Source organism: Bombus pyrosoma, linkage group LG15 (assembly GCF_014825855.1).
Source record: "Bombus pyrosoma isolate SC7728 linkage group LG15, ASM1482585v1, whole genome shotgun sequence".
Lineage (NCBI taxonomy): Eukaryota > Metazoa > Arthropoda > Insecta > Hymenoptera > Apidae > Bombus > Bombus pyrosoma.
In genome coordinates, this window is record NC_057784.1 from 1,180,261 (window position 1) to 1,191,992 (window position 11,732).

Consider the following 11,732-nt stretch of genomic DNA (forward strand, 5'->3'; position numbering starts at 1 on the left):
ACTGTCGAGATTCTCGCTATATTGTAAGTTAACGCTGAACTCCTTGTCATACGATCATTTGTTACTTACGTACATTACTCAGTCATGATTTTAATACTCCACATAAAATGGACATTAAAACGCCATATCCAAGTATACGTATATCGTGTAGTTAGCAATTTTCGATCTTACAAGTTGAACCTCCATTTCGATACTTCAAAGCGAATCTTCCTTACAAATACAATCCTCCATTATATTGACTCTGTACCATTATACGTACACCGAAATATCTTTATTGACCCGATATTACAAGCCACGGGGGTTACCGATAATTACGTTCGTATCTCAAGGGTACTTTATATCTTGTAACTTCCGAGCATAAATTCGAAAATATAAATTAAAGGTATACGATATAATACACGCACAGTTTTCTCCACGCGCTTTCTCTCTCTCTCTCTCTCTCTCTCTCTGTCTCTCTCTCTCTGTCTCTCTGTCCACGATCCTGTTCCTCCCGTTTGTCTTTTTTCTCTATCTGCCGTCTTCTCCTCTCTCTCTCTCTCTCTCTCTCTCTCTCTCTCTCTCTTTCTTCTTCTTCTACTGTCTGCCTCTTTGTATATTCACCACCAGACATTTTTCTCCGATGTTCCTTTCCTGTTCCTTCTCCGTCTGTGGCACAAGCCGACGAGTACCGAGAGACACTCTTGTCGAGGGCTCTCGCCGGAAGAAAGCGGTAACGACGTAACACTCTTGGAACGTAACAGGGAGAGCCAGGCGAACCTGGACCACCGGGGCCACCCGGTCCTCCGGGAGCCGAAGGTCTTCCTGGGCACGAAGGCAGGCAAGGATCTCCGGGTGACGTTGGGCCACCGGGTGAAAAGGGAGCATCGGGACCGACTGGACCAATTGGTCCGCCTGGTACGCCGGGACTTCCAGGTCCTAAGGTAACACAGATACCGACACTCGGGTTATTCTCCCAGGATTCGATCACCTCTATAATATACATTCACTTAGATATCTCAGAACGAAAAATGTTGCTCAGGCTAGGAAACTTGGTATCGTTCTGTGTAACGCAGGGTTATCGTTAGTCGTGTAAATTGATCTGATACCTTTTTAACTCTACGAAACACGCGTCACGTCTGAGAGGCCTATGCTACTATATTTTGTGTCATAAAATATCATGTTTCTTTAATTGCATCTAATATGCCTAGTGTACTTTTCTAACTTTGTAGGAAGTGCATACCCTCAATCTTGATAATTATTTTTCATATGAACGCTGATAGAATGACAAATAAACTGAGGCGAAAGGAATAATAGGCCTGACGCGTGCACCGATGTGACGACACACGTGTATATTATAGGGTGAAAATAAATTTAAATTTTCACTATGGTGTACATAAAATATGTGGTGTTCGCAATTCTGCGTATTGCACCACGAATAGCTGCATCGTCGCTACAAAGACAGTTTGTTGTCCCAGCTGTGTTCCAATTATCGTCGTATTGAACGATTTTTCGAGTATCGATGCATCAATCGGTAGTATTATACGTGGATCCACGATCACGAAGGATAGAACAAATTAAATATTTGAAGATTACGTTTTCCGGAAATTTTAAGCTTATTAAAGTCTTCGACTGTGAGCATCATATAGCTGTATGGAGCAAAAGCGAAGCTTCCAATGCAGACAGAGAGACGAGCAAATAAATAGAAGGAAAAGAGACAGATGCACTGACCCCCTATAGTCTCTCGTACTATCTTTAGCTAGGACGCTTTCCTTTGATTGTTCTTATTGACCTAATTGGCTGCAATCGTAGAAGTTTCATTTTACAATGGCAGACGGTTGGAAGCATCTTAAAATCCCTTTACTCGAACCTCTTCTGGAAACTTCAGTTTTATTCGGCAGATCTTACAAGAGCAGAAATTACGTCGCCAATTCGTCATCAAATATATACGCGTAGCACATATATTTGTATATAGGTATTTTAGTACATAATTTCTCTGACAATGGGTATTTGTGTCCACGTGAGAAAAGTACCTGTATCATTATTAGCTTACATCCGTAATTAGTGTATAGACTCAAAGGGAAAGCTAGTGAATTGCAAACTTTACGTCGTAAAATATCAAAATATTAAAGCAAAATATTATTGCACATGAAATATTAACATTCTTTGTATCCGCTCGTTAAAGTACTCGTTAAGCTACTCCTGTAAAGAAAACTTATTATTTGATGTACAATAGTCGCGTACAATATTCATTAAAAGTTAAGCAAATTTTGAGAAAATGTGTACCTACTTGCAAAATTTATAAAGTTGAACTTGTAAAGGATAACAGCGAAGATTTCTGTAGTATAATGTTACGTTTCAACTAATTAGCACGTACTCCGTGTGTCTTTAAAGTTCTGTTATACCGTCTAATATATACATGTATGCCGTAATATAATGAAACGACGCCAGGAACGAAGCAACAAGCAACATAATTAGCCAAATACATCTAACTCGTGTCAATGGTAATTTATTGGGAACAAAATCAGGATCGTGTTTCATACGAAATTAATTCCTCATTTCTCAAACATCCGCGAAATTAATTAAAATTGGTTCTCTATATGCGCCCTTTCCATTATGGCGCTAAGAAATAATATTTAAAATATCGCAATATTTTACATCACATACGCAGCATCCAATTATAAATCACCTTTTTGTAAAAGTACAATAAATAATAAATAACACGATAAATAATTAGTTTGATCGATATGCTTAAGCAATTTCTTTTAACCTTTGTAACAGCACAATGGGAATGCGTATAAAGCTTTAAGCTTATCTCAAATATGTCACAGTTACGTAGTTAACATCATTGATTTAACACAGTACCCATCTCAATTTCCTCTGAAATATTAAAATTAAGCTACCTCTCTATCTAAGGTATTACGTGCTCTTATTCTTATTAAAGGTCTTAAAGGTATCTTTATGTAAAGTGCTACCGTCTCTAAATCTGTTCCGTATCTTTCTTCTAAAAATCGTAGCAAGTAGTTTCCAAACTGAGAGGATGATGTGAATGATGAATATCAATGCCCCGTCATACTCCTTGATCTTATTCCACGACGTTCATTAATCGAAGAAACATTATTCTTCGCAGGGTGACAAGGGCGAGAGAGGAGATCGAGTTGTAACAACATCCTTAAACGGGGAACCGTTTCCAACTGGAGTATTCGAAGGACCCCCCGGTCCACCAGGACCACCTGGTAAGTATATACGCGGTATAATTTAAATTCTCTCAAGACTGATAGCCGCGCGCATAATATATTAAAGCAACGTAATACGACCACATGAAGCGATTTGAGTTATGCTGTCTAAGGTTCTTAAATCCACATCATATATATAGGGGGTGTACAAAATTTCATGAAACGCAGGATTTCGATTTCGGTGGTAAACGGAGATAGAACGGTGAAAATGTTTCACACAGACGCACGCTCTATATGTTAGATCCCTAAACCTGTGAGTTGTAATTATCAGGTGTGAAAAGACGTTTTCGACAAAATGATTATCTTCACTTTCAATTTTAATCGTTCTTATGGAATATTTTATCGCGAAGATTAGAAGAGAAGATTAGCTATAGCACTCGTACTTGTATGAATATCATTCTCCATATTTGTATCCTCTACTAGAATATATGTCTCGTTTAAAATAGTTGGAGGAAACTACGCGGTTGAGAATAGAACAGCTAAAGTAGCTGAATAGCATTGTAGGGATTGCCCCTTAATGTCCGTGAGCCATTAATACCATATATGGTATATTATTAAGAAAACAAAACGATGAAACCCGGTGGCATTTTTATTAGAAAAGAAATTGGTGTTTACTAAAAAGATATCTCTTTTGAAACAGAGCAGTTTTGTACGAATATCTTCTTAATATTAGTCATACTTTCAATGATACGTATTAATATGCATCGATTAAAACAGACACCCTGTATATACGTAAGATAAAGAAACATGTTCGTATTTAGTTGCATTACGTTCGTATGCTACTGAGATACCTTCGTTAGGACGTTGCAGAAAATATTACTGATATTTTCTAACTTTTTCAAACCACGTAGTAGATCCTCGTTTTATTTGTGATATTTCCATTATTTTTCTCGTTTTAATAGTAATCTATGATACGTAATATTTCACGGGATAAATCTAATACATTGCGAAACGAATATCCCAGTATTCACAGTGAAAACATGATACGCATTATTCCATTCACAAACAATTCTATAACAGCTAGAAACTAGTCTATCTCTGTGCTCCTAGTATTCAGCTAATTCTATTAAACTTTTAATACGTATTAGCTATTAAACAATTATCGTCGTCGACAGGGCAATGAAGATGCGGAAACGTATTAGAAAATGAAAGAAGAAAAATCAAAAAAGATATTAATATTCGCAAAGAGAATAAACATTCGATGTAAATTAAATTCAGTATTTAATGTGTGATATGAACAAAATTACTAGGGAATAGGAAAGCTGAAAGTTCGTCCAAAGCCGAGAGGCACGGACTAAATAAAATAAATAAAAAAGTAAAATACTAGGGAATAGGAGACATTGAAAGATAATTCGCCTTAGGAATGACTACATTGCCTAGCGCCAGCTTTGATTATATTGGCGTTTTATCACGTTTTACTGTAACGTTACATCGATTTGCGCTGGACAAGCGATAAAAGAAACATTAGTAAGCGAACGGAGAAACACATTTCGTACGAATGGATATATCAACTGCGTGTGAACAGATTTCGTTAATTTAAACTCCGCGAGGTTCTATCTTCTTGCAGTCGAATTGATTCGCATTAAGGTGTACTTCCATTGGATCTCGATCGATCGGAATGTAGTACAGTTAATGGCATTAGAGATGTAACTGTTACCCAAGTGCACGTGTACATTGGGATATCAACGACCAAATCTTCATTCGTGATATACGTATCCATTTATAATAGGATTAACGATAGGATTTAAGTCGTTGTAGACAATAACGATAAATACAGAGCAGAGATTTTATTTTAGCGTAAGACGAATAATTGTTTAGGAATTTACGAATTATTGTTAATAAAATGGAGGCAGATATTTATCAGGCAGAATTTTATCTTTCATCGATCAATTTAATGTAACTTTTAATTTTCGTTTACGTGGGTAAAGGAACTCCTATGGACGCAAAGTCGGTAAATTGATCACGTCTCGGACTTATCGCTGATTCAATATCGCAACAGGATGCGCTAGCATCAATATCATATTCTCAGTATCCACTTAAAAATATTTATTACGTACAATTCTTTGATTGAGAAAGTTCATTTAAAAAATTTCCTTATTGTCGTCAACTTGCTTCCCAGCTAACAAATTCATCGTTGTTCGTGCACGCTACGATATTCGGTGGGAATAGGATACATTTTCATTTTTACATAGGTATACATATTAATTATTGATTTTTATTAATCTAGGTTACTTTGAAATGTCCAAATGGAATTTAATTTCGCGCGTCGTTATTCTTACACAAACGATACTTTTAATATTTTATATTCTATATTTCCTACAAGGGGGTTCGAACTATCGAAATATTTTTGTCTTCTTTTTTAAACGTCGATTATCGGCTTTATTATTATCGCAGGGAAATCGCAATTCAGACAAACACTTTTCAGTTGGAAGTGCGCTCAATTTGTAGCGGTCGATATCTACAAAGGAAAAGCTATAAAACCGGAATCGTAAAATACCCACAAAAGAAAAGCTATAAAATATGAATTGTAAAGTGTAAAAAAAAAAAAGTGCGTATTTTAGGAAAATTCGGTTTAAACGTTGAAATCTAATATGTCGTTTCGCGAAGATTCTTTCTTTGAACGCGCGACTAATGTCAGTTAATTAGAAACGAAATGTATTTAAAGTTCCAAGCGTAGCATTCCGAGTTCTTTAATTTTTAACTTGCTTTTTAAGGAAAATTTAAAGGAAATACTGTTCAATTGTAAAATACATGCAAGAAAAGGTCAAGATATCGATGTACATGCTCTTAATATAGCACAAGTGATCTTTTTCGAATTGAATTACGTTCTAACGTAACTTTTTCATCGCAATGAAACGTATTAAATGATAATGATAAAAGTAACGATAATAATGCAATAATCAACGGAATATTTGGCAATGAAATTCAAATCTTTACATATAGCAAGCACAGGATCACCGTACACCTTTTAATTTTTAGAACGCTGTAGTAGAAATTGCAAAACCACTCGTTTTTGTTCTTCCTTCTTTAACACGAAATTTTCTCTCATGCAATTTTCTGTAATTTTTCAAATAATTTTGCAACGTCAGTGAATGCATTATAGAACATTTTTCTCTCTCTCTATGATCCTACTTTAGGAAATACTTTCGCGAAGGAGCAATTACTAGTATTAGGTATAAGTAATAAACCATTTTTATTCGCATATCATATAACACATTTCTTTATTAAAATATATAACGATATCCTCTACTCACTCTTGTATACGGAGGTTTCAACGGTACGTAAATCAATTACATACACAACGTACTTATCTACTTATTTACTTCGCACACGACGATATCAATCGCCCTAAGCGTCTCTACATACGTGTCATTAAGTTTACACGCATATACTATAGATTGAAATTAACCTTTACGATGCATATTATGTACTTGATTTTTCCAAATATTTGTCAAAGTATCAGTTTTAAAGGGAACGCTGCCATCGCGCGAAACAAATACATTTTCGCATATATGCAGAAATTGACGATTTTTGACACATGTCACTCCCTTTCCAGCGAATATAATGAAATATCGCGGCGTAAAGGTTAAATTTATCGAATATGGACATTCAGGTTAAACGTTTAGTCTAGAGAAATACGTAAAGAATCCCCGTGGAAGGGTCGTTTTCGGGAGAAAAAAAAGTGCCGCGTCTATGCATGATTTTTGCGCGAAAACGAGAGTGCGTGTGCGAACGAACGAATGTCATGTTTTATTTTATGCACGTGATGTACACGCACACAGGGCCCCAGGGCGAGAAGGGGGAGCTGGGTCCGACGGGACCACCCGGTCTGCCGGGAGAGAAGGGTGCCCGGGGAAAGCAAGGGAAGAGGGTAAGCTTCAGCGAGGTCCTCCAGCGAACGACCACCGACCAAATCGACCGTACAAACCATTCCCTCCTTAATAACCGATCATCGAATCGACCAACTTTTCCATCGAAACTCTGGAACGAAAGAACATCCTCCTGATGTATAGCTCGTACGTCCACGATCCCGTTATTCCATCTTCAACGTCCATATTCAACTACCTTTCCCAGAGATTCTTTTTAAATTAGAAATTCTTCTATAATATGTAATGCACGACTAAAGCATATTATAGCTTCTTACGGGCAAGCAGATGCATGATATTTCTGGGTGAACGTTTCGTTAATATCTTGGAACGAGACACTGAACGTTCTAGTCGATATACAGCTTTAACCGTCATCGTTCAACAAGAATCAAATGAATTTTAGAGTTTTCAATTTCTCAATATCCATTATGATAGACTTGTCGATTTTTGTTTCGACTTTCTCCCTATCATTTCTGAGAAATCGTTGGTTCTCTTGCGTAACAGTTTTATCAAAATACTCGGCTCGTGTTTTATTTTTTTTTTTTTTTATTTCGGGAAATCTACGATCCAAGGGAAGAAGTTTTTGTGTTGAACGTCTTTTAACGTCTAAATTGCGGAATTGAAATCGAAATTGATGTAAAGTTCGAGATCAAAATTTGAAACGTCATTATGCCAGCCCTAGAATGACGTGACGGTTATTCACGCTTTTAAGACACCTGCATGGAAATCACGAGAAAGCACATGCATGATCTTATCACGCACGCATGCAAGCATGCAACACGTATGGCACAATACGATCACCTGCCTCTTTTCATTTAATAAACTGAAACAAGTAGCCGTTAAATTGCATTGTCGTCCCGACGATGATGGATGGATAACGTTCTTCTTGTACCTAAGGCAAGTTTGACAAATGCGAGAGTAGAAAAATTCTGAAAGATTAGGCGAACAAAAGAATACTTTGTAAACCTTTCAACGGCCATGGAATCTCTTGTGAATGTCACGAAAATAAAAATCCTTATTTGGTTGAATAAAGAGATCAAAGTATTTTCTTTCGATGGCTAAAATATCTTATCTTCTTTTTCGAAACAGTAAACATTCTACTTTGAAAGTAAAGTAGATCGTTCTAGAGTTGTTTTTTTTTTTTTTTTATAAAGAAAAAGGTATCTTCTTCAGGGAAAAGATTCTGAAAAAAAAAATAAGTATGTATAACTTAAATTTAAATCATTATGTCTTGCCTTAATGCAAAAAGGACCTTCTCCTGTAGTCCTGATGTCGTCGTTATAAAGTTGTTACTCGTAACTAAAACAGATATCGCGAGAAAACTGGTGACTGTCCGGTTACCGAGAGAAAAGAGAAACGTTGGTGGCAGCAAATAACACGTACGCGGGACATGATACGTCGAGACATTGCTCGATACGATATTTTTGACTTTTGGAGCCGCTACATTTACGTCGCAGAAGAGACGCGCGGTTGTTAAGGGTGTCTTCCTCGCAGTAAGGACGAAAACTAAGTTCTCTTCTGATGGATGCGACGAAATTACACACCTGCGCACTAAATAATCTCTAACCACGGCTTAAAAAAGATTTTACTCGACTTCATCCCTGTGTTTTAACGTATTCTTATTTTAAGGTTTAAACCGTAAGTATGCTCGTATATCTATCAAAGTGATCGGTTCTCGAACAACGATCGAGCAAACAAACAGAATTGTAGAAAGCAATGTTCGTCGTTGTTTCGCGACACGAATCCTCGTTCGTTTTGAATCGTTAATTAAGTCACCCAGTTCGTGGTCGAGTGCAACGCCAATAAAATCACTGTGTACTCCGTCGTTTATACTGCGAATATCCTAACAAACGAGATGCAATCGGGATTTCTAGCATACAGGGTGTTCGCGCTATTAGTTGCCACTGTTTTTCTCGTACGTGACAAATTTGTGGGAAATATAGAAAAAAAAATAAAGATTTCCTATTTTTCATATATGCGATACTATATGGCTTAGATATGTTATTCCAAGTGAGAGATATAATTTTTGTTGTGTTATGTTATGAGAGAAAGCGAGCGATCGAGACGAGTTCTATGACCGTATCATTGAAATAGAAAAATTAAGCAAATACTTGGAAAATTTTATAACGCTACATTTATTGGATATCATTGCAGATTCTATCGTCAAATTCAATAAAAGCTGCAGAAAATTCTTTCATTTTCATATTTCAGTGATATTGAATATGGTATTACGTGTTGCAGGTTGTTTAACTCGTCTCAATATTCAATTTCATACAGTACGATAAAATTGTACAGCTATCAGTTTTAAAACATCCACGCTATGAAAAAAAAAAAACCAGGAGAAATTAAAAAATCTATTACTAACAATAAACATTGTTTTTTTCTATTTTTCTCACAAAATTGCCATTTCCAAGAGAAACACTGGCAACTGATAATGCAAACAGGTCATGCTGTATACGATCGTCGATACAAACAAGGCGCCTCAAGAGACTCGCGAAAGTATACAGAAAAGATAGATATCGTCGAGCTTTCCAGAAAGAAAATCTCCAAAATTTCTGCTAAATCGTAACTTTATTGGTGGTCTGGAACGAACGGATACTACTCGACCAGTAAAGAGAATCGAGCCACTTTTGTTTCGAGCTGGACCGTCTTACTTTGAATTTCCTTAAGCACCGAACTTCTTCATACGACAGTGATATCACTTGTCGAGGATTTTATTTGCGTTAGCTTGCAAGAGAAAAAGGAGAACGGTCTCTAGTAAGTTTGCAGCGCTCTATATAATGCCTCTATTTAGTTCCTACGTTGCAAAGTCAACTTGTTTAGCTAACAAACGTCCATCTATGTACTAATAACAGTTGCGAAATTCTAGTCAGAGCGAAAGAATGAGAGATTGGGTAAGGGTAAGGAAAAAAGGAAGGGTGAGTTAGAGAGGAAGAGAGAGAGAGAGAGAGAGAGAGAGAGGGAGAGAGAGAGTGAGAAAGAAAGAAGAGAGACTAATCGCTTTAATCTTTAGTCAGTAGTCTTTGGCGTAGTGTACGTAGCTTGTGTAACTAATTTGTGTTTAATGTAGCAAGTAACACCACACTACTTCTTCCCTGTGTGTCGGTTCAAATCACTAATAACTAATACTACTACCCCCGGCTTTGAGGCTCTCGCAACTTTATCGACCGGTGATCGATGCAAGCCTGCGATTGTCGCGTAAGTATCAAACAGCCCCTAAAAAACTACTATATAGCTTTACTATCGATACGTCATTAAAACTAAAAAATCGTGTCATACGCAGCTAATTCACAAGTACTACCGATGTCTTTTATATATAAATACATATTTTTTTTTTTTTTTTAGTCAATGTACTGATCTTCTCGTTCATTTGTAACTTCCCTATTTTCTATCAGCCGCTGTACAATCGACGTTTTATTTTATTAAATCCAGTTAATATATCCCTCTCCCCCTGTAAACAGACTGGATCGTTGACAAAATTTCACTCCCTTAAATATCTTCCCTCTGGATGCTTATTCCCATCGAGAAAAGTAAGTCAAACATACGACTTAATAAAATGTTGTATAACGTGTATTGATAAGTGTATCAAAATCTTACCAGAATGTTTAAAAACCAAATACAATAAAAGATTACGGGGCAATGTTTCGTACACGCTGCTGAGAGGAAACAAGGAAGAAAATAAATTCTAATAGCTTCCAGTTTCTACTAAATTTGATCCCACTAACAAGCGTTCCCGTTATAGTCGATTGCATGCGATACCCGTAGAACATTTTTGTGTTTTCGATTAAACGTTAGTGTGTCTAGATTTCGTGTGTTAATCGTAATAAAAAAATCCTGCTCGAGCGACTTTGGCACAATCGTCAGCGGTTTCTAAATTGTTCTGGCATAGATTTCCAAATTATCCGCTTAAGACGACGGAGGCTACAAGATCCGTGCCAAGATCGATCACAAAGATCATAGATAATTTCCGATGAAACCAATATTCCTCTCCCGACACCCATCCTCACCTGAAAATGGAACCGATTAACGCTTCGCCGTAAAAAAAAAAAAAGGAATTTTCAAACAAAGATTAGATAAAGATGGAGGACCTGGTTGGACCTGACCTTACAGTGTTACATTATAGGGTTTCAAGGGTGAAAGCGGTGTGGCATTGATGAGAGGCCCACCCGGTCTACCGGGTCCAAAGGGTGAACCCGGGGAACGGGATTACCGAGGCGAAAAAGGCACCAAGGGAGACACAGGCTCACCAGGTAGATTTCCAAGAGCCATTCCTCTGCGAAATTCAAGAAAAAGACGGATGAAAATAAACGATATCTTTTCTCCTGACTGCTACCAGCGACAAAGCGTTTTCTTCGGCATTTCTTCCAATCTAATGGATCTTCTATTCGTATCCTGTATATCATAGACTATATCGTAAACTGTCTATGCGTGGATGTGGGCTGTCTATTCTACGCTCTTAGAAACCATATCAGTTTCTCTTTCCACCTTAAGCAAAGACTTTGTCATCCCGATGCGATTAAAAATCTTTACATATTCTTTTTGTCAATGCTATCTATCTTATCCTGAAAAGAGTTCTCAAATTTTGAAAATAACTTGCTTGTTCATTCGTTCGCGTAATATAAATGAGTGAGAATATCACGTGTGTATATGTGTG

General features: G+C 37.0%; 1 protein-coding gene across 14 annotated transcripts in view; it reads left to right on the forward strand.

The window, feature by feature from the left end:
• Positions 1-11,732, forward strand: part of LOC122575985 (collagen alpha chain CG42342-like) — a 119,998-nt gene that overhangs the window by 95,266 nt on the left and 13,000 nt on the right. For 13 of the 14 annotated variants that reach the window (XM_043745598.1, XM_043745587.1, XM_043745594.1 and 10 more), the window contains 4 exons: positions 741-920; positions 3,107-3,212; positions 6,995-7,083; positions 11,202-11,328. In XM_043745598.1, coding sequence (XP_043601533.1) covers positions 741-920; positions 3,107-3,212; positions 6,995-7,083; positions 11,202-11,328 — 502 coding nt within the window. The remainder of the gene's footprint in view (positions 1-740; positions 921-3,106; positions 3,213-6,994; positions 7,084-11,201; positions 11,329-11,732) is intronic. The other variant, XM_043745601.1, reaches the window with a different exon arrangement.